We start from the raw sequence: 23,772 nt of genomic DNA on the forward strand, positions 1-23,772 counted from the left end.
CTGTGAAGCACCCAGGAGGCTTCTTCCAGCCCAGCTGACAGCACTAGCACCACCTGAAAACCTATAATATCCCCAAACAAATATCCGTTTAACACAATACCCTATAATTTCTCCACCTAGAGAGTGGAAGAAAGGATTCAAAAATAGAATGGCAGAAATTCAAATTAAAATTTCAGTGAGCTATTGGCTCCTACTCCTTAGAATTGCTGCTATCCAAGAAAAAAACAATTAAAAGTATTGATGGAGGTGTGGAGAAGCTGGAAACTCGTGTACTCTTGGCAGGAACGTCCAATGGTGCCATCACAATGGACAAGACAGCTGCTCCTCAAGGAATGAGAAACAGAATGACTCAAGGATCCAGCAACAACACTTCTGTGTCTATGTCCACAAAATAACTGAAAGCAAGGTCTCAGAGAGATTTATACACCAATATTCACAAGTACATTATTTGCAGTGTCCGACACACACAGAATGGCAAAGGGAATGTGTTTTCTCAACACCCAAGCACCAAAGACCATCTGTGGCTCCACACACTTTACCCAAACATGAGCCCAAAACAAATTTTCCAACCTAACATCAGACCCAGATTCTGCCAAGTTCTTGGACTCCAGTCAGTCGGGGAACTGCAGAAACTCCCACGAGGTCATTCCAGCCTCAGGAAGAACGTGGAAAATTTGCCCAGCACTTTTGTCATGATACATAGATTTTAATGGCTTATATGGACACTTACCAAGAAGCCACAGAATCCTTTAAATCCAGTAATCGCAGCATGGATGTACTCAGCAGTTGGCATAACACCACACTGATAAGACAGTGATTTAGGGGGCGCCTGGGTGGCTCAGTGGGTTAAAGCCTCTGCCTTCGGCTCCGGTCATGATCCCGGAGTCCTGGGATCAAGCCCCACATCAGGCTCTCTGCTCCACGGAAAGCCTGCTTCCCCCTCTCTCTCTCTGTCTGCCTCTGCCTACTTGTGATCTCTCTCAAATAAATAAATAAAATCTTAAAAAAAAAAAAAAAGACAGTGATTTAGGAATTACTGCTAGAAAGGCAGATAGCAGAGTGACCTGTCCCTCCCACCAAGAGATTCAAGATCTGCATGGAGATGCCATCTGCAGCCCAAGAGTTGTACAAGGTCAACGCATAGCACTGAATTGTTCTCACTTGCAGAATAGCATAAATTTAATAAGAAAAATATGTTCGAGATCAGAATCATACTCAAAATGTCCTTCTAACTTCCTATATATTTACTCACTTTTGTTACGTTTGTTCACACACATGGCAGGAAAGGTCCATTTGCCTGAGTTGCCTACCCCAGTATTTACTCTCCCTTTCTCTCTCATGAGAAGAATCTAGTTTTCCTGAGGGTGTCCCTGAAGCCTACTAAAAGAATTCATTTCCAGGACACCTTAGCAGCTCTCTGTAGCTACAGAACTCAATTCTGGCTAATCTGATGTATGCAGAAACTTCCAAAACGGCCCTTCCTCAGCCCTCCCTCCTCTCTGCTGCCTAAAATACAGGAGTCATTGAGGGGTTATGCCAGGAATGACAGAGCCAACAGGAAAGAGCAAACTATGTCTCTAATGACCTTGGGACCACCACACCAGCCCTGGAGTGCATCCGCCCTGACTGCTTTTACACAATAGAGAAGGAACCTTCTATCTTCAAACCATTCACTGTCATTGTTAGTGCTTTGCTACACAAAGGTAAACAATTTTAAGTAACAATATTAAGAATATTCTGCCATTTAAAAAGCAACCAGATTAAACAAAAACCCCAATAACATCTTTTCTAATAAAATGGCACAAGTCGAATACAAGAGAGTAAGGGAAAAACTCCAAAACACTAAAATTTAAGCTGGCGAGGACAACCACCAGTAGCCTGAAGACATGCATGGTACTGTCATCCGCTTAGCAGAAAACAGAGGAAACAATGAGACATCTGACAGACATGAAAACAGAACCCAAAATAGCTAACAGGTATTCACTGGACAGTATGGTAGGTCAACTTGAGATCAGCAACAGAAACGGAGATGGGTACTGACCAATCCTCTACCAGGCAAATCTACTGGCCCATGGCTGGGACTGAATGATCTGGAGAAGTCCTAGCCCCTGTGAACTCTTAAAACTGGCTGCCAGGGCACCCTTCCAGGATAGGAGAAATTGCTGGGAGTGGCATCAAAACTGAGCAAGATAGGAACAATACAGAGGAAAGAGATGATCCAGTTAAAAATAGACAGGAACGGAGCCCAGAAGTCTAAGAGTGCCACCAGCCAAGTCCTTGAACTCTGTACTGCAATCGATATGGGAGCTCTCTGATGTTTTCCTAACATCATTTCCACCTTCTCAGAGTTTAGGAAAACTAATTTCACATAAAAATGAGCAACATAAAGTATAAATAAACACTAGATCACGTACAGAGTTACTAGAGGGCAAAAACGATTAAGGAGCCAAATGACCACCTTACAGACAATGAAAGCATGCCAGAAAGGCGCACCTAAAGAATAAAGCCATAACCTACTTGTTAAAAAGTGAGATAAGAGATACAGAGAAAACTAAAACAATATAAATCAGAATTAGGAAAACTTAGACATGAAATGACAGAACTCAGGTATTTGAAATTAAAAAATCAGTTCAGACATATAAAACTAGAAGAAACACCTGAGTAAATGAACAGATAATGCTTTAAAACATATGTAAATTTAAATGAGGACTTTGTTAGTTCAAAAGAACAGAATTCAAAACAAAGTGAATCACCACAGGTTGACAAAGAAGATCTAACATACAGAAAACTGGAGTCCCTAAAGCCAAAAAGCCAAACAAGAGAACCACTACGAAAAATGAGAATACAAGAAGGCTTTCCTAAAATTAAAAAACACGTGTATTTGAAAATACATATTGAAAGAGCACACTCTGCATCTGAGAATATTGGCCTGGGAGACCCTACACCAAGACACCATCTGATTACTGAATGTTACTAAAGAATTGGAGGTAAGGGGAAGGGTCAAGAGGGTATCTAAGCAAAAACAGGTGACTTATGAAGGAAAGAAGAGTAGATTATCACCAGACCATTTTTTAATTACTTTTTCATTTGAGAGAGAGAGAGAGAGATTGAGCATGAGCAGGGGGAGAGGGACAATCTGGCTCCCCGCCAAGCAAGGAGTCCAGTGTGAGACTCCACCCCAGGACCCCAAGATCACGACTTGAGTCTAAGTCAGACACTTAACCGACTGAGCCATCAAGTGCCCCCACCAGACTTGCTTTAGCAATATTTTAGTCATCTCTGACTCTTTACACTCTTCAAATTACTGAGGAGCCCAAAGAGCTTTGTGTATGTGAATGATATCCACATAAGTTACCTTTTAGAAATTAAAACAAGTTTTTAAATGGTTTACTAGTCAAAAAAAAAAAAATAACAGACATGTTTTATGCTATCATAAGTAACATTTTAGGGAAAACAACTGTTTTCCCAAGCAAGAATAATTTGTGAAAAGAGTAGTATCACTGTTATTTTCTAAATCTCTTTCTCTCCTAATACATGACAGCCTGACTCAACTATTTGTTGCGAGATCATAAGTCACATAGAAGCTTCTGGAAAGCCCCACTGTACATTCATGACAGAATGAGGTGGGGGGAGGAAAACAACATTTTAGAATTATTACAAAAACAGTTTGTTTGTTTGTTTTTTTAAGATTTTGTTTGAGAGAGAGTATGAGCAGGGAGAGGGGCAGAGGAAGAGGGAGAAGCAGACTCCCCACTGAGCAGGGAGCCCCAAGTGACGCTCAATCCCAGGACCCTGGGATCATGGCCTGAGCCGAGGGAAGATGCTTAACTAACTGAGCCACCCAGGCATCCCTGAAAACAGTTTGAACCTCAAGGACTCCCTAACTAGGGAGTGAGCTTTGGACACACAAAAGGACTGGAAAGGTGTCCACATAAGGGTTGGTGGTGAACATTAAACAAGAAGGTGCTTGTGCACCAAGGAGGAAACTAGGGCTCAAATGAACAGGACAGTTTGAAACGGCTCTACATTTTGATAGTGTAGATTTGTGAGCAAAGTAAAAGCAGGAAAAAAACAGGAAAGAAATTTAACTCTTGGAGGTAATTATATTGCTAGTGGTCACAGTGTTGCTATTCTGGGACCTCTGTGAATGGGTAACCCTATGCTATCCTAATTCTATCCACCCCTATGTCTGTGTGCAGCATCACAAGCAACCCTAAACTTGGAGCCCACCTCTCCCCTTCCACAGGTCTCCAGAACCATCTTTCTCAGCAAGGTATCTCGTCCTTATTCTCCGTTCAGCCTGCCCTAAACTGAATGCATGACCATATCCCCAAGTCCGCTGCCGTCCACCCCCCGCCCCAGGCCCGCCAGACTCCATGGGGCAACAGCTGAGCTTCAGAAAGGGGTTTGGCAAAAACGGCCTTTTGCCAAACGACACCCTTAAGACCAGTGAGGCAAGATTTTTAAGTGTTCCTCCATTTTTCCAGAAAGACCCAATGAAAGAAACACCCATGTTAACAAGATTTGGGTGGTTTTTGTTTTTGTTTTTTTAACTTGTAGTTAAAAACATTCTGTGCCTTTCTATAACAATCTAAATCAAAGCCAAGATGCTGGTTTCTCCTTCTAGAACATCACACAGGGATACCCCACACAAAGAACTGCATCTAGGTTCTAAGGCAGTGGTCGCCATTGGCAACTGAACCACCAGCAAGTTTAGTGTGAATGGTGAATGACTAGTTGCAGTAACCAGTTCACCCCGATGCCTGGAACCACCTATTTCTTTGTTCTTTCTGATTTGTTACGATCCATATTTAATATGCCATTTTGTGTTATTTTGGTTTTCTAAAAAAGCTTGTATTTGACAGAGAGCAAGAGGGCACAAGTCCAAGCAGGGGGAAGGGGCAGAGGAAGAGGGAGAAATGGATTCCCTGCTGAACAGGGGGCCCGATGTGGGACTCGATCCCAGGACCCTGGGATCATGACCTGAGCCAGAGGCAGACATCTAACTGACTGAGCCACCCAGGGGCTCCTACACTATTTTGTGTTGTTTTCAGACTGTACATCACCTCTAATCATTTTGGGGAGCAGGAAAAATACAACCATTCTTGGTTGATCATGGGATCAGGCTACAGCCTCATCCCACAACCACGTTTCAGTTATAACCCTGGAGTCCCTCCTTACCACCAAGACGCCCTGAAATACTCTGGTAGTGAGCAGCAACACCAGCCTCCTCTCCTCCTCCCTGACCTTTTGGCTTCACCTATTCCAACTCATCCCATATACCATTTCTAGAATTGTCTTCCTTATAGCCTGTTCCATCTTACTCCCCTGCCCAAAATCTTATTTCCATGATTCCCTGATTTTCTATTTAGCAAAGAAAATAAAAATCACATCTTGTATTTGAAGACTGCCTACACAAAGACAATGTACACAAATAGCCATCTTTATTTGGGCAACCCAGTATTTAAATTGGTCTTATCAGTTAGAACCTGCTAATGAAGCTAGAAAGCAGACAGCATTCTCCCCTAGTAGATAGGATGGAAAACCAAGGCATTTCTCACCTCCCTGCCCCCTCCCCCATGGTCTACACTGCCCCCCACATTGTTCCCTGCTTCCATCTTCTGGCCAAGTCAGATGGATTCACTCTGCTGCCACGTTCACTCTCCTCCCACCCACGTTCACTCTGGTGTCTCTCCTCCAAGTACCTCCTCAGTCCCCTTCAATGTTACCTGTGTAAATACTTCCAGGCTTTCATCAAACCATTCACCACCTCCCAAGACTTCCCCTAAGACCAGTTCCACTGTAGACCCCACGCCCCCGAATCCAGGGGGATTAACTCTTTGCCCTCACATAGGGTGTCCATAGGACTCCTATGTTTTCTAAAAGTTGAGTTTTCTAAAGGTTGAGGCCATACCAACAATGCAGTTAGGAGTTAGGAACAGATCCAGTTAGCACAATTTGAGGAGAAGCAGCCAGTTCTCCCCTCCAGGGAGACAATGTCTAGAGACATTTTTTGCTGTCACAGGTAGGGGCATTGCTACTGGCATCCAGCAGGCAGAGGCCAGGGATGGTGGTCAACGTTTCACACTGCACAGGACCCCCTACAGTGAAGTATCCTCCCAAAACGTCACACTGCCAAGGGGAGGAAATCTGGCTCTAGAGAGAATAAGAGAAAGTGCCCTGGAGACCCAGGCCCCTGAAAAGTGAAGGCAACATCATGGCATTAGATCCAGACCCACCATAAATGCTTTCAACATTACATCTCGTTACCGAATTCTAAAATTAAGCAGTGCAGCCTCCTGCCCTGCAGCCGTCCCGAAGCATGTGGCGGGCATGGCAGACACTCCAGCATGACCACATCACAAACTACTGGGGCTGGCTGGCGCATGGCTGCCTACTAATTTTAATCTCTCTTTCTCAAAGGTCAGGAATATTTTCAGACCTCTTAACACATGCACATTGAGGACAGACTTGATATATGTTGCTTCCAGTTGGCAGAATGTTCCATGTGCCAGCACCCCAAGCCCAGTTACAGGCTTAACTTTGTCCCTGTCACTTTCCAAGGGACTCTCTAGTCCATTATCCTAATTGGCAAATGATATGGAAGTACCAGAAGGCGAAGTGTCCACAATTACATTCATAATGAAAGCTTAATCTCCAAAAGAAAACGGTAATTCATTAAAACCGCCCTTCCCATGTGCCATCACGGTAGCCAAAAGTGAAGGAATGGGCTCCATGGTGGGGTACCGGTTAGCTGCCCGAGCATGCCATGCAGACAAGGCCAGAAGGGGAAGCAAGAGCTGCATCCTGCCTGGCTCCCGTCAACCTCGGCCCTTGCCGTCGCAGCCCTGCCACCTCCCTGGGGCAGGGGTGGAGGAGCAGACAGAGGCTGAGGCTGGGGTTCAGGACCTGGGACGGTGGGAAGCAGTCCTTCCTCGGTCCCCTGCTTGGGACAGGCTTTTTGAGCAGCTTCTTCAGCCTTGGCCTCTCTATTTTATCAGAACTACAGGGTATCTTGAGGTTTTCAGGAAAAAATGGGTGGGGGAGACAACTCTCTGTCCTGGGATTTCAGCTTAACCATAATCCCAAACTCTTCTGCCATTCTTATCCTCTGGGTATCTTAAGGCCCACCATGCCCTGTGCTGGGGAAGCCCATCGCAGCTGCTCCACGGAGCTCTCAGCGGGCTGTGTGCCCTGGGGAGGGGTAAGGAGGGGTTCTCACCACCTGACTTAACTCCTTTAACCACAACCAACCTTATGATTGTGTCATTTTACAGGTGAGAAAAGGCAGGCAAGAGAAGCTGAAACAGGCGGACCAGCTCCAATATCCAACCTCCTGGGGTGGGACCGGCCACACAACAGCCAGCACTCCCCATGTGCCAGGGGCTGTGACAAGCACTCCATGTGCCCCATCTCCTCTGTGGGGGACACAGAAGGCCATCCATCATTGTCCCTATGGTGTGGCAGGGTAGGGGAGCCAAGCCCGAAAGTCTCAGTAGGAGTCAACAAGTGGAGGGCACAAAGTCATGGGGCTCCACGGCCTGACGGGTCCCCAGCAGTCCCGCAGAGCTGAAGCTGGAGGGGCAGGACATAAGGCCTCTTATCCAGAACGCCCACCACTCCCATGAGATGCATGGAATGATGACCACAGTGTTACAAGAAAGTCACCCTAGGAGATGAAGTCACCTACTCAAGTCACAAGATGCTTGGTGGTCCAACCAAGGCTCTAAAACCAGCCCAGCTGAGGGATCCCCATGTGGACTCACAAGCACCCAGAAGCACCCCTTCAGATGCAGGGGTCCTGGTACTTGCGTGGGCAGAGGGCCAACCCCAGGTAAGATGACCCTGCACCTGTTCCATGAGCCCTCTCCCTCAAAAGCAGGTGCTCATGTGCCAAGGGCCTCTAAGGTCTTCTAAACCCAGGCCATGGAGAGGCTCTAAGCCTCAAGGGCCTCCACCCAAAGTGTCCCCTCCCAGGAGCTCTGGCCTCAGCACATGAAACCAGGCCTTTCGCTCATGGGAAGATGCTCCAGCATCAGAAACAGAACCCTAATGGCTACAGCTCAATTCTTGGGCTCCCTATCCTCAAGTTCCTAATACCCCAGTGCCCAGGCAATTGTCACTCCTTGGGAAGTACTCAGGGGCCCCTTTCACAGGTGGGAGGAAAGAGAGCTAAAGCAGTATCATTGCCCATCCACAGAGGTGACCTCCTGACCTTTACGGGCCGGTGTCATGTGTGAATGACAGGGTATTGATCTACATGGTCCTGTCGTTCCCGCCCCACAAATTTTGCAATCAGTGCTTCCATAAAACCTGTTCCATGAGTTCTCTAGGTCCCAGAATTTGATAGTTTAGCTTCCCGCTTCCCCCTCAGAATGCTGAGTGGAGAACCACGCCAGGCATAACAGAACCACCACCGTCAGCGAAGGAGACCTGTTACGTCAGTCACTCACAAAGGGACTTTCTAAGGCAAGTGTGCCACAAACACGCTCATCCCAAAACCATGTCTGGTTCACACCCTGATGTGCCAAGCCAGAAGTCAGAGCATGATGCCCTAAATCATTTTTGTGACTTAAGGAAGTGTTGACCACAAATTTCTAAGTAGAAAACGTGCTCCCAGAAAAATCAAAACGGCCAAGTTCAGGACAAGAACCATGACGCAGGTCAGAACAAGACCCCAGCATAGAACAGGCTCCATCTCCTCCCGACCAGCAGGCACCAAGAGAGCCTCTGGCTGCACACAGCCAACAGAGTCACATTTTATTTTCGACTCACTCCCTCTCTTCAACCTCAAATACTCTAGCCTTAAAAAGCAGCCAGCTCGGTGCACCTCCCGTTTTAGTTTAGCCTGGCACAGCCGCGCCGCTCCAAGGTGGAAATGCTGCAGAGGCAAGAAAGGCAGAAGCAGCTGTGTCCGCTCCAGACACACCACCCTTTGTGCTGAGCACAGAGCTCATCTCCGAGCTGCTTGGCAATGACCCTCCATGCCTCCGGGGGAAGGGGTCCAGCTAAAATACTCACAATCCCAGCTCCTGAGCCTCCTATTGGCTCTGTCGGCTCTGGGGTCCAAACCACACTGTGCTCTTTCCCTCCTGAGTTCCGGCTACCTTGATGCCTTACCCTTGATGCCACCCGGGAGAGAACGGACCTCTGACCCATGGCCAGACGGACTCCTAGTAGTTCAGGGAATGACCCCTGGTCTGCTGTGGGGACAGGCTGCTCGCCCATGGCCAAACAGAGATCTTCGAGATCCTCACAATAGGAAACTCCAAAAAAAGGGTGAGGCTGAGCCTCACTGGCCCACTGCCTTCACCCATGTCTATCCAACCTTCCCTGGCTGGAGCAAGGGCAGCCACAGTGTCCTCCTGAGGACCCAAGGAGCATTCCCTGCTCTCGCTGCGGATGGAGAAAAAGGATTCAAAGATTCTGCTAGGATGTACCCATATTAGAGGAAAATAAAAATCCGTGGCATATCATCCTAGGCCCAATGTGTACACGGAACTAGTATTTAAAAAAAAAAAAAAATCACTGCTCCAGGAAAGGACAATAATCAGTAACTATGTAAGTTCATTAGGAAACAAGATTAATCCTTCAATTCTTGGGTCTGGGACTGCTGACCTACTCAAGGCGTAAGGAGAGGAAAAAAGCAGTGCAAGGAATGAAGAGCTGCTTGTTCCAACATCCTGGGCCTTTTCTGGGAACTGAGCTCTGGTCCCCAGAACACATTTTGTCCACCTTCTGTTCCTGTCTAAGAAACAACAGACCTGGGAGGAACGTGGGGGCTTGTTTCCTCTCTGCTTAGTTTGCTTGACACTTAATCAGATTCTGCACACAGGATCGGGAGAGAGGAGGAACATAATTAGAATTTTATGAACAAACTTCCTTGGAGAACAACAAAGGCAAGATTCAGGAGAAAGCTCAATGTAACCATACTGTCAAAGAGACAAAAAACTTATTTCCAAGGTATATGGAAAATTCTACTTTGAAATGAATTCCATCCCCAAGTTCAGGTGAGGAGATGGAGGCTCAGGGCAGTTCTAGGTTTGGCTCCTAGAAACCAACTCCTTCCTTTGAGGCCTCTTTATCCTTCCACCCTGAGGGAGAGGAAGGTCCTCTATCCCCACCCTTAAGATCACACAGCATCCCCGGGAAACAGGACACAGGTCACCCAACTGGAGAAGCAAGAGGTGAATGGTCAGCGTCCCAGTGCTGGGGACACAAGGGGTGGGGTGAGACAGAGTCCTTGGGAGGGGGCTGAGGACTAGGAGACAGATGTGGGACGAAGTTCAGGTATCCAGTGGACATGACACATATCTCCATGGCAGATCCTGAGCTCTGAGAGAGCTGGAAATTGCAAGCCTACTGCCTCTCCTTAGAATCATGAGCGCTGATGAAAAAGCCTCAGGCCTATTTCCTTTCTGGCAATGAACATGGTGGTGGCACCCAGTAGGCATTACTAAGTGTGGAAGAGTTGTTTTCCAAGTCCTGGGGGAAGCGGATCATGTCCGACATTACAGTCACATAAAGGATGGTGATGTTTTCAAACCCACCCACGACACTGTTGATTCTCCACAACAGCAGTAAAGCTCACGCTTGCAAGGATCATGCCGGGCAGCCAGAAGGCAGGCACTTGACCTAAGACAGCCGCGTGGCCCATCCGTGCCGTCAGCAGATCGTGAGGGAAAAGGGAGGGTCTCCGTTCTCGGGGAGACCTGCCATGTCCCAGGTCTAGCTGCCCAACTGTGTCAATTCCAGAATTCAAATCCTGCCTGCCGCTCTTCCTACCCCCCCATCTTCACCCCCCAGCAACGATGACACCCCTGAAGAGGAAGCAGCACCCTCCACTGTAGGCTGAGCACCTGCTTTTTATTTATCTAGTTTTATTTCTTTGCCCTCCTCAGGCATAAGTAAAATGAAAACACACCAAAGGAGGGTTCTATAAAATAGATGTATCTACACTAGAATGTTTTCACTATTTGATCTTGGATCCTAGGAACAACTTTATTTGGAGTCCTTCCACACTTGGAGTCTCCCAAGTGCTCCCCAAGGCCCAAGTCCATGGTGGACTCAGCGGTGGACTTGGCACACTCTAGTCCCCAAGCCCCCGAGCCAGCTGCCATGGCCTGGTGCTCCCTCAAAGTCCTGAGGGAGGCCAGGCCTAGAGTCAGATCCCAGAGAGGACTCAACTCCAAACTTTGGAGGACAGCCAAGGAAAGGCAGGGCCACGACTAGAACCCCAAGACGGAAATGCTCTGAGGATCATCATCCCGATACCTGCCGTGAACACATGGGCCACCACTTCCACCCTGGAGAAGCCTGGCCTGAGCTGTTCCAGGCTTTCTGTGAGGCCATCCCGACAGACGTGCCTCACTTCTAGATCTATCGCCCATCAAATGAATAAATAAATAAGGAAAGAAAGAAAAAAAGAAAAGAAGGAAAAAGGAACGAGAAAAAAGAAAAAGAAAAATCCACACATGAATCTCATCCCTGACTCAGATGGGCCTTGGCAGTCCCCAGGGAAGACAGCTTTGCGGAGCTCCTTTTCAAGTCCCTAATGGGCTGGTAATTGGCTTTATGGCTTTCTGATGAAGTGTGAAGTGTCCCGTTCCACTCTGCTTTGCTTCCTGGTGGCTTCTGAGGCCTTGGAGCCTAAGGCAGCGAAGGGAGAGACACCAACACAGAAATGGTGGGACAGCTTTTTAAGGTATCCTGGGCCAAACAAGTCATTAAAAAAAAAAGAAAATCCTCCAGATTTGTTGACAATGACTGTGACAGGTTATGTACGTGTCAAAGTTTACCATCACTAGAGTAGTTGTAGACAAAACATACAGATTATATACATATTTTTGGTGCAATTTCAACAGCTTATCAGACCGTTCTGTAAATATCAACTCATACAGAATATTTTGACTACTTTTACAGTGCTTAGAACATAATTTTTCCACTTTGAAATTACACAATGTAACTAGCACTTGGTGTTACATTATGGTGTTTTCACTCCTTTTCATGCACCCAACTGTCTTGTGTAATGCCTGAGCACACTCTTGGAAGCTTTACCCTCCATTTCGGGAGTTCCTTCAGGAGAACACCCTTGGGGAACACAGAAGGGGAGCATCAAACTGCCTTCACTCTCACAAAACCCACTTAATTTCAGTCAGGAGGAGAGTTTTTCAGTAAACATGCTGATTACTGGATGTTGCCAACACTGGAACATTCTAAAATGTGTCAAAACCAGGGTTCCAGAAAAGAACACCACAAAAAGCCCACAATGCCACTGGTTACTCAGGAATCACGAACGCGGGATGCCCAGCTCCATTCCATCGTATCCAGTATAATGTTAATGGAAACCTACTGACCTACAGTTTCCAGTCTGTCCGCCAAGCAGAAAGAGGGAGCAGCTAAATCCTACCTCAAAAACACTAGCTGAGCATTATATATGGGTTTTATATTCAAGAGTTCGACAAGGTCTTACCCTAATGTTTAATACAAGTCTGATACCCAGGGCTGGAGAAGGACGGTCCTTCAAGAATGGGAGGCAAGACCCAAATCTCATCCAAGTCCATTCTGTCTCTCCACACATCCAATAGTCTACAAGTGCTTTTTCTTGGAGAACCAAATAATCACATTTAGGCTTTGCTCTATTTGTAAAAGAACAAAACACAAAATTGTGAGGACGACGAGGATGTTTACCACCGTTTGCCCAAGGTAGCACGTGCTGGGCACAGTGCTCGCTCGTACACATGCTATCCCCATGAAGGCTCCCAGCACTGCCAGGAGATAGCACCAGGGCCCCCTGGTCCTCACCATTATAAATAAGCAGACAGACCTCACAAGGTTGAGGGGAGAAAGGGGTAGGTAGCAAGGGAGTCCCCAGGCCCCAGTCACACGGCTCTGCCTGGCACACACGTGGGCCACCCAGGCCAGGAGCCTGGTCAGGCCCTGCCTTCTGGATCCGCACAGCAACCCCACAGAACCCAGAGCGCTCCTGGAAATGCTTTAAAATGACATTCCACCCACATCCCCAGATTTGTTACTATTTACTTTCACATTCTACTTACTGCTTTTTATTCCTTCTCCTAAGAAAATACCAAGCAATTTCATTTCTCAAGTAAATGAATTCAACACGCATCAGTACCATGATGCTTTTAGCAGCTCTTCTGGGTTCCTGGACCAAATTTCGACACGTGTGTGTGTAGGCTTTCCCACATCATCAAGCATTAGACACCAACCAGGTGCCCCATAATTCAACTCAATTCTGATGCTAATGGTAGATTACATCACAGGCCACAGATTGAGGGCTCAGTCTTCCAAGACTGCCCACCACCTTCAGATGCCAATCACAAACCCAGGTTGTCACCTGTGCCTCTCATCTACCAGCTTTTGATCAGAGGTTCCAATGAATCCCTCCTTGACTTTGATTAATTTGATAGAGAAGCCCGCAGAACTCAACAATTTCACTTGATCACCAGTTTCTTATAAAAGGCTGTAACTTGCATGGAAATGATGCATAGGGCAAGGTATGAGAAAGGGGCATGGCCCTTCCATGTTCTCTCCCTGAATCTCCCTGTGTTCACCAACCAGGAAGTTCTCTGAACCCTACTTCTTGGGATTTTATGGAGGCTTCATTATAGGCACAATTGACTGAATCCCTCACCAATGGCTAAGAGGTCACGGATAGGACTGCAAGTTCCAACTCTCCATCACTTGGGTGGTTCTTCTCATAACCCACCCCCATCCTTAAGGTGGGGAACAAGTCACCTCATTAACATAATAAAAGGCACCTTTGTGGCTCCTATCACTTAAGGAATTTCAAGTGTTTTAGGAGCTCTGTGCCAAAAACAGGATGAAGGTCAGGTGTTTATCATAAATCACTAGTACAGTGGCTTTCCTTAATCAACAAACACTTTGGGATCTGCTTCTGTGGGCCAGACACAAAACAGTCCACCTTCAAGTGCTCAAGAGCTAAGTGCTACCTGGAACAAAAACCCTACCTCCTAGATCTTCCTAGTAAGGACCAGACCTCCAAACCAAGAGCAGGAGAACTCACAGCCTCCAGCCAAGAGCCCTTGTGTTCCTTTCGGACAGCTCGTAAAACCAGAACTGAGAGCAGGCAGTTCTGATCAGGTCTTCCCCGATTGAAGCCCAAAAGAGAAGCCATTCCAGCCAGGCAGGATGGAAGCCGCCTGGAAGGGACGAGAACGCTCCGGCTCCTTCTAGAGCAGTCAGGACCCCAGCTCAGAAAAAAGGATTTCAACTGCCTAACTCAACATAGTCAGCTCTTGAAGGGTGAAACCCATCTGTCTCAGCTGATTAACTTTCCCCTAAGGCCATCTATGAACCACACCAGAACTCTGCAAACTGTCCTTGGAAGCCTGCTGAAACTTCACTTAGGGAAAACGTTTTGAAAGACCTGTTTAGAGGTTTGGGCAGCCCTTCGGACTCTTTGGTCTGAAGGGTCACAGCGGGCTCTGCAATCACAGATCTAGAAAAGGGCTGAAGACCATATAAGTGGCCTAAAGAGCAAAGGGACAGCCAGCACTAAGGGCACTAGTTGGAGAATGGAGAAATTCAAGCTTTACTCTCTCAGCCCCACCCGTGGCTAGTGAGGATCCCTGAAACCGAGGGTGGGAAAGGACCCAGCTGCAAGGGTGCTGTTCTCTGAACATGACTCACATCACTTCTTTTTTTTTTATGCCAAAGGTAGGGAGCACCATGATGGCTCAGTGAGTTGAGCATCTGACTCTTGGTTTTGGCTCAGGTCATGACCTCCGTGCATTGGGCTCTGCACCCAGTAGGGCGTCTGCTTCAGCTATTTGCACACTTGCATGCTTTCTAAAAAATAAAATAGTTTTTAAAAAATAAATAAAATGGCCAAGGTAAACAGTCTAATTTAGTAGAATTCTCTATCTTCATGGCACTTTACAACTTGAAATACTTGCAGATACATTATCTAATTCTCAGAGTGGTAGTAAACCGGCCGTCGAATCTCAAGGGCGATCTTGTCAGAAGGCTAAGAAAGGATTGAAGTACCGACTGCAGGCCGAATGCTGTATCTTGTCCCACAAAGATTTCCCTAAATCCCTGAAAATGAACCCCGTCCTGCGCACACGAACACAGCCCAGTTCCTAGGATAGAAAGAAATCACATCACCTCTCAGTACAATTAACAATGTTTTCTTCTTTTCATTTTTTAAGATTTTGAGAGCAAGAGCGTGCAAGCAGGGTGGTGGGGGAGAGGGTGGGAGGGGAGGGGCAGGGGGAGAGAGAGAAGCAGTCTCCCTGCTGAGCAGGGACCCTGACAGGAAGCCCGACATGGGGCTTGATCCTGGGACCCCGGGATCATGACCTGAGCCGAAGGTAGCCAGTTAACTAAGCCATCCAGGCACCCCTGTTTTCTTCTAATTATACTGACAAGATTCCAATTACACTAACCTGTTTCATTTTCTCCTCTTGCTAGTCTGTCGCTACTACTCCGGCATATCAACTGGAGACTACAGCACTTATAACCAATTCCCAAACACCTTTTTTTACCTCCTTCGAATCAAATTTTGAACTGTCTGCACGTGTTGCTCTAATGGTTTCCATGTGTTTTGATTCCCAAGTTAAAATATTTCCCATTTGGTATTTCTAACCCAACAGGAATCGCTAAAATGCACCAAGAATCCCCACCCAAGAATCCATTTTTTTTCTAGGTCCCTCAACAAGACCTGAAAAACAGGGGTGCCCATCTACTCCTTAAACAATCTCCCTGTAGCAAGGTATGTGCAAGCCATCCAGCCTACTTTTCAGCTCCCATGCCCTCTGGATAGCAAAATTTGTAATAACCAAGCAACTCACTGTGTTTCCTAACATACTCTTATTGTTCCATGACAAAAAATGAAGCCATCTCTTCGCGTGGGGCCCGGGGGGGGGGGGGGGAGAGCTCAGGTGCAGAGAGTTCATCACGAGAGCCCGCATTAATGACATCCCCCTCCAGCTCAGACCTGTAAGTAAAAAGCATATATAGCAACAGTCTAGAACTCATTCAAAAGTGTGGTGGTTTCCCTGCCAGGGCTTGTTTTCTGGATAACACTGAAGGTCCTGCTGGACAGCAACTTTGGAGTCTAGCCACCAGCACGTGGTTTAAACTCGTAACATCTGCTACAGGTGTTGCCCCTCCCCGCCAGCCCACCTGCAACCAGGACTACATTCTCTAGAGTCCATTTCTGCTAGAATGTCATGTTCCTGTTAAGGATAGAAGCAGTTTCTAGGACAGGGCAAAGTAAACATCAGTAATGGTTCTCAGGCAATGCTCTAGTATCATCCAACAATCGAAGATCTTTAGAGGTAAAAAGGTAACAAAGGCCTAAAGAGGCAACGAATGAATAGTTTAAATACAGTCAAGGGGGGAAGGTAAGCGCACAAATGGGACGTCAAACTGCCTTATGAGACCTCGTATAACTGTTTTTCTTTCCTGTGGGTCAATCCACCTGTATCTGGAAGGTTCTCAAGCTGAGTATCGCATAGGTGTCTCCTTTTCTATATTCACTCCCTGTATTTGTGTTTACCTGCATGTCTGTAGGCACCAGAGTCATTTTTGAACTCATTCTGTAATTGTTCTTCTAATTCCTGACAACAAATCATTCCTTATCTATATACTGTCCTCTAAGATTACAGCATGTGTGGACAGGTGTGACAAAACTCAGTAGCCATCAGCATTTAAACACTAGACTCTGGGCAGTTTGAATCACCTAGAGGCATGTTCCCGATAGGCTTTCTCCCTTGGGGGGCGCTGGAGAGACCCCATCTGTCAATCACTGTTTGGCCATATGTTACCTTAGAGGTGGCCACCTACACAGAGTGGAAAGGTGGACAGGCCAGCCTCTTCCAGCCCAGACCCAGTGGCCTTTTAGACGTTTAGACATTCTGTGGGGTCCGCACCTGGGAGCTGAGGTGGATTAATAGGAAGCAGATGATGGGAGCTATTTATCTGATTAGCCCAGAGAGCCTGTTCTTACCTAGAGAACAGAACTGCGGATAAAAACGGGTCAAGGGGCGCCTGGGTGGCTCAGTGGGTTAAGCCTCTGCTTTTGGCTCAGGTCATGATCTCAGGGTCCTGGGATCGAGCCCTGCATGGGGCTCTCTGCTCAGCAGGAAGCCTGCTTCCCACCCCCCTCCACCCCCCCATCTGCCTCTCTGCCTACTTGTGCTCTCTCCCTCTGTCAAATAATTAAATAAAATTTAAAAAAAACAAAAGCAGGTCACAGACTGGGTGGGGTATAAAAGAGAGGTTTGATGTAGTTAAATACTAAAAGTCTCCTGCTACAAAGGTAGATGCAGGATTTCAAACCTGAGCCCAGTTTCTGCCAAGGCCATAGCCAGCCACTCTACAGAAAGGCCAGGACAGGAGATGGGCTCCAGGGTTTCTGGAGAATCCATGGATCCCTACATCGAAGGAGAAAACAGGAAATGTAACCCACTGTGCCTAACCCCACTAGGGAAGGACATAGCCAGGACACTGTGAGCTCGGCCATCATAACATCCACAAACAGGGCAGGAGGGAAGCCCTGCCCCTGTCTCAAGTCTGCGGAAGCAGGCTAAGAGCAGCAGCTGGGGGAATGCAGAATAGAATCAGCGAGAAGCTCAGGCCCAAGACTTGGAGTCAGACACAGCAGGGCAGGGGGGTCCAGGAGGGGAAAGAGGGATTGTGGGGGTGTTCTGATCACAAAAGCTGCAATTACAATTTCCACGGTCACCCCGGGGATACATGGGGGCTGCCCCCTCAGACAACATAGGGCCAGCAGCACCTGTGTGGGCCCTCTCCCCTTCCCAGCACCCAGAGGGGCAGGACACCTAAGTTACCACACAGGCTTCCAGGGTCTGAGCAAACCCCTCCCCCCACAAAGGGGCTCCTCCTCTTGATTAACTAATTTAGAAATACCACCCAGCTGCTATGAAGCCCAAGAGGGTCAAAAAGCCATTTTGCAGTTTGGAGAAGGAAACCTCTAGTTTTCATGGGAATTCCAAACTCAAGAGGTAGGAGGCCCACATTGGAATCCAATTAACAGCCCACCCAAGGGGCAGGTGCAACATCAAAAAAAGTTGGAGGGAGGCCTCCCTGCAGGGCCAGAAGGGCTCAGCCACACAAAACCCCAGCTCAAACGTAACACTGAGGGAGAAAGAAGCTCAGAAGCAGAGGAAGTGGTACTGGGCCTAGTCAGAAAGCTTGGCAAGATGGAAGAGGGTATAAGCCAGGCTGAGGCACAGGCTTAAGAAGGCAGAGCCTGAGGAAAGGAGTGAAGAACAAAAACGTATGCAGGAGGTAGGGGGTAGGGTGCAGTCAGGGGTCATGATTACAGCTCCACTCCCTGCCTTCTGAATACAAAAGCCAGGGCCCTCTACTCTGTAGCTAGAGAAGATTCAGACACAGACAGAACCCTTATGTCACTGGGGGCCCCTCAGCTGTCAGTCCTACCCCATAGACTCACACCACCTCCCTCACCACCAGCAAGAGCTGGCGTGGATCCAAGACCCTTCCCCATCAAGAATCACACAGCCTCAGAATCCTTCTCAACACCATGCCCCAGGGAGCCACCACCTCTAAAACAGCTAGCATGTGAGATGAATCTCCTCAGTCACTCCTGCACTAGAAGGTTCTTCTTGAGATGCGGTCCCCTCCCCGACCCCGTTCGTCATTCGCCTCCTCACTGAAACAGTAGAGCAAGAAGCAGAGTTCCGTGACTTAGCTCAGGAGAGAAGCCCTGGCAAATTATAACTGATGCCTTGTTCTGTTGTGTTGCTGGAAATGGACTACACTTTGCATCAGTGGGTGATGCAAAGTGATTTTCTTACCTCTACAAGGGTCCTCTGTGATTTGACATTTACCAAGCAAGGAGACTAACTTAATGGAGAGATTAGCCAGCTCAGCTACCTTGTCAGTTTCTGCCTACCTCATCTCTATCCTCATGGGTGATCTCATCATCTCCTAAGTTTGTGGGAGATGCCTCTAAAGACTCTAAAAACCCTTTGTCCCAGGTTGTCCTTCACAACTGTCATCAGAAATGACACTCTGCAACCTTCAGCCAACCGTCCCTTTTGTTTAACTCAATGCTGGATACTTGGAAGTGTCTACCTTATGGGTCGCAATCAATAGACAGTTTGTTCTCTTCATGAGAAGACAGGATGTGGTCCAGAAAACTGAAGCACAGAGGTTAAGTCCAAAAAATGTCTCCAAAGCACGCCAGTAGCAAACACTCGGATACTACCTTTAGGATCCTAACAACTTCAAATCTTTGTTTTTAAATCCTCAATTCCATCCCTCACCCCTACAATTCTTCCACTCCTTTTCTCTTCAAGAGGAGATTGAGTCCTCCGAGACAGTTGGCCCTCTGAACATTTTCCTGGTATCTGGAAATAGGATCACTTGCAGAGACCAAAAATTTATTTTCTCTAGCTAACCTCATAAAAATGCAGACTTTATATGCCCGTCATAGATTTTTTTTTCCCCGTCCATATCTAAGTTCATGCCTACAATGGGACCACGGGTTTTTCTGAGGAGTGAAGCTAGATTTGGAAGGCAAGTCATGCACTGTTTGCTACAATGTTACATCAAGCGGTCATACTCGAAACTGTGCAAAGAAATAAAAATCACAGTGGAGAGGAGCATCTCTCTCCATACCGAGACCTCATTCCAACTTTCTGCTTCAGCCCTGCTGCATTATCAGAAAAGGCCTGTGTCGGCTGCCAGCCATGACCTTCAAAGCAGTGCCTGACCGCCTTCACGTTTTGTGAGGTCTGTTCAGTTGTGGACCATAAAGGCTCCACTCCACTCTTGTCCCCATTGGGTCCAGAGTTCCAAAGTTAACACTGGAGAATTCCAACAGCATGTCACTCCCAATTCATCAACACACATGTAGTTAAATACTTAAACTCTCCTGCTACAAAGGATTCTAAACATTAATTTAAAAAACTTAATAAAAGCAGGAGTGAATGAGAAAATGTTGTAGGGTGAAAGAACCATTTTGGAGAAATTTAGTTGATAGCATTTTAAACCCGTGGGTCCTTCCAGTCCAATCTCATGGTGGGAAAGGGGTATCTGGGGAGATGGTATATGGGTGCCAGGGCTAAGGGAACACTGATTGTCCAATGCCTGTGATAGTTCAACCATTGCTTGTATGGCAAGGAGGGGAAGTCATCTGGGAAAAGAAACCAGAACTCAACACTGATGTGAAAAAGGTTCCCTCCCCTCTTGTCATGTTTTCTTTTGTCATTTCAACTGAAGATTGTTCCAGGTTTGGGTTTTTCATCCCAAAGAAATCTCATCTAATATTGCCCCTTGGAAAGGGAAAGAATATGTCACAATGGGGGTTGGTACTTCATACACACGATGCATACATTCCATTTTCTAACATAACCAAAGGATAATATTTAGTGCTATTATAATAAATCTATTCCAGATCTTGCCAATAATAGGCAATGGGACAAAAAAGAAGGGTTTTTATTACATAGGAAAAACTTTGCCTTCTTAGGTACTGATGATAATTTTATACAGTCAAACCCTTCCATCCAAATAAGTAGGGCTGAGATAACGAATGAGGAGAATCAAAGCACAAAATCCTTTTAAAGTATTAAACACCTTAAGACTTTATTTTAATGTGCAGCTATAGGACATGATCATCCTGGTTTTGCTTATGCTGAGACACTGGGCACAGAGCACAGTAGGGACACACATTCACACCTACTTTCAAGCTATGAGCTTTCTTGGATAAGGGTCTACTAACTAGAATTCTCTGTGGACCTTCTTTCATGAACTCCTCCACCAATGAGGTCTGGGATTTCCCATCTCACTTTCTGTGAAGTCAAGCAAGAACAGACATTTGTGAAGACTACAGCCCTTCCAGATTTTTTGCACTACTCCAACTTCTGTAGTTGTTGTCACCCACCTATGTCGACAAATGCTTTAGTAGTAACCAATTCTGAATCTTGTCCAAAACAATGAATTTTCAAAGCAGTGACTTTTTAAGACTCCTATTGAATTAGTTTATAGGATATGTGCCTATGACTTCATTCAATTACTTCAATCCAAAAGCAAGAGCAGTTGGCTTTAAGGAGGTTTGGGAACAAACCCCCTGATCCTGTCAGCACCCAGGTCAATTCCTCCAGCAGGAAGGCATGTGTGTCCTGGGAGAACGCGGGACGGAATCCTGGTGCTCAGCGTGCTATGGGGAGAAGTTATGTGTTTTACATGGTACAGAGATTACATGAGACTATAGGATACCTAAGTTAATGCAGCGAGTCAGTAACCTAGAAGCTGGTTTTAAAAACTCCTGGACTTGAAATATTTAAGTACAAAAAGTGAATTACATAGAAGGAATTAGTTCATTAGGATTCCAATCTACCCATTTTTAGTGTTAATATGCTTTCCACCACCTTACTATCTTAGGAAATACCACTTCATCCTCATGTCCCAAATCTCTACAGGTTATCAACTATACTTCAGCCAATAGTTAACTCCAACAGGATTCAGCACATACTGGAATTTGCTGTAGATCTGGTTGTGGGGGAAGGTGAGGTTATCAGAAGTCCTAGGTCACAAGCCTTTTCTTCAGATAGACATGATTCATATATATATGAAATAACAGGAAACAGGATAAAGCAGGTAATTTTTTCTTAAAAAGTGAAGGATTAAATATCTAGTATATATTTTTAGAGTACATGGCTCATGGTCACTCGGTGCCACCAGCAGTTGAGAAATGAACAGTCACTGCAGAAGCTTCTACAGATCTCACTGGGTTTCCGTCAAGATTAGGAACCCTCCTACCCAGAGGCTGAAGAACCTGCTATCTGGTTTCTCACCAGCCACATGGTCAGACTGTCACTGGAGATGCTTACAGCCTCACACACGTAACACCAGGTGACCTAAAATTACATGGATTCCCCTCCACATTCAGCCACCTCCTCACCCCATGCCTGGGTCTCCAACAGGGAAGCAGGGAGGAAGGGAAAGGACCAGAAACCGTGCTTCCCATCCCACTCAGTCCCCACACTCCAGGTGTAGACTAGGCCTCAACACAATGATTTGTGCTCTCTTCATGAGAGTTCTGAATTAAGACCACAAGCTAGTATAAAAGCAAAAGGATTTGGATATGAAAAACTCCTATGTATAAAGTGAATTTTAATTTTCTTCTGTTTATGACACTAGCTACTTGCCTCACATAGCCCAATGCCAAGAGGAAACCAGGCCATGGTTTTAGATAGGCCTCACACAAATTGGTCTATTTCACATCAGTATCTGCTTTCATTGCCATTCAACCCACACGTGTAGGTGGGGAAACCAACAGGTACAGGAAAAGGCTGTAGGAAAGGCCCCAGTGGGGTTCCTATGTGACCGCTCACGAATCATTCTGAACCACAAATACATCCCCTCGACACCATATTGCTTTGTATCTACATATGCCCCATCCTACGCAAACCCGAGAAATCCCCTCCTGTCACCTGACCGCGGCCTGGAGCCTCAATCCCCCATGTCCCCACAGGGAGCTGCGGAGAGCCACCAGATGGCACATGAAGATCACTTCAACTGGCTGGAGGGTCCCACAGACACTGCCCCACAAAGAACCTCATCATCAGTCTGTCTCGCCTCCAGCTCCATTCACTCACTGAACAGCAAAGGAAGTCACCATGAAACACGGCTTCGGAAACCATTGCCGGAAATGGCTTCACTAAACTAACAATCTGGGACGGGGGCTTATCCAAGTAGTGAGCAGAACCCTAAGTATCCTAAGTATTTTATTGCTTCAAGGACGCTTCCTATCACACGTCTGATCACTGGAGGGCGTATGGTAGTACCCGCTTCCGCACATGTCACTCACCAATGCAGGCATGGACCCTCACGGACAGCTGCGTCCTCAGGATGATGCTGTGCTTCTTGCCCCGCCTAATGGAGACGGAAGACAAAACAGACACGGGTATGAGAGCGGTCGCCAAGACAACACCCACATGCTGTCAATCAGCTTGAAGGCTCTGGCACACCCACGTCCAAGAGACTCAAGGTAAGCAGGGACCTAAACAGAACGAGAATCTACCCTGAAAGAGTGTGAGGTCACAGAAAATTAAATGAGGAGGTTGGACCTGGGAGACTGCACACACATTTTCTTGTGTGTGGAGTCTGGTCAACTCCTTCCATCCATATAGTTAGCATGCGCTCATGCTTGACCATGTTGGGAAAACTTTAAAATCCGTGCCCATCAAGTGGGATCCCTGGAATGTAACAACACACATCTGCTCGACCACTTTTACCCTTTTTGAATATAGAAGAAAGGCACACAGCGGGGTCATCACACAAAGCTGGTTGGCTTCACAATAAGTCAAGACAGTTACAGCGTTGACCCCTCGCTCACAAGAAGGGAGGGGTCCACCAAAGAGCTATACAGGCTATTGTTTTCAACAATGCCAATGTATACCACACCTTTGTATCCTCCTTCTTTGTTTAAGAAAACAGGATGCAGGAGGGCGCCTGGGTGGCTCAAGTCAGTTAAGTGTCTGCTCAGGTCACAATTTCAGGGTCTCAGGATCGAGCCCCACATCAGGCACCCCACTCAGCAGGGAGCCTGCTTCTCCTTCTCCCTCTGCCCCTCCCCCCAATGTGTGTTCATACACTCTTAAACCCTTTAAAAAATAAGGAGATGGACCTTTCTCCCCCATTCTGCTCCTGGTATGGCTCGTCCCACCCTGGGCAGAGGAGGACTAAGGGACACAGCAGTTGGGAGGATAACTGGGAGAAAACAGGAGTCCT

General features: G+C 46.8%; 1 protein-coding gene across 13 annotated transcripts in view; it reads right to left on the minus strand.

Annotated features, from left to right (window-relative positions):
* FHOD3 (formin homology 2 domain containing 3) overlaps window positions 1–23,772 on the minus strand; it is a 456,486-nt gene that overhangs the window by 364,244 nt on the left and 68,470 nt on the right. For all 13 annotated transcript variants that reach the window (XM_032859586.1, XM_032859585.1, XM_032859591.1 and 10 more), the window contains exon 3: window positions 22,850–22,914. In XM_032859586.1, the coding sequence (XP_032715477.1) occupies window positions 22,850–22,914 (65 nt within the window). The remainder of the gene's footprint in view (window positions 1–22,849; window positions 22,915–23,772) is intronic.

This window comes from Lontra canadensis, unplaced genomic scaffold (assembly GCF_010015895.1).
Source record: "Lontra canadensis isolate GAN:19392208 unplaced genomic scaffold, GSC_riverotter_1.0 scaffold17, whole genome shotgun sequence".
NCBI lineage: Eukaryota > Metazoa > Chordata > Mammalia > Carnivora > Mustelidae > Lontra > Lontra canadensis.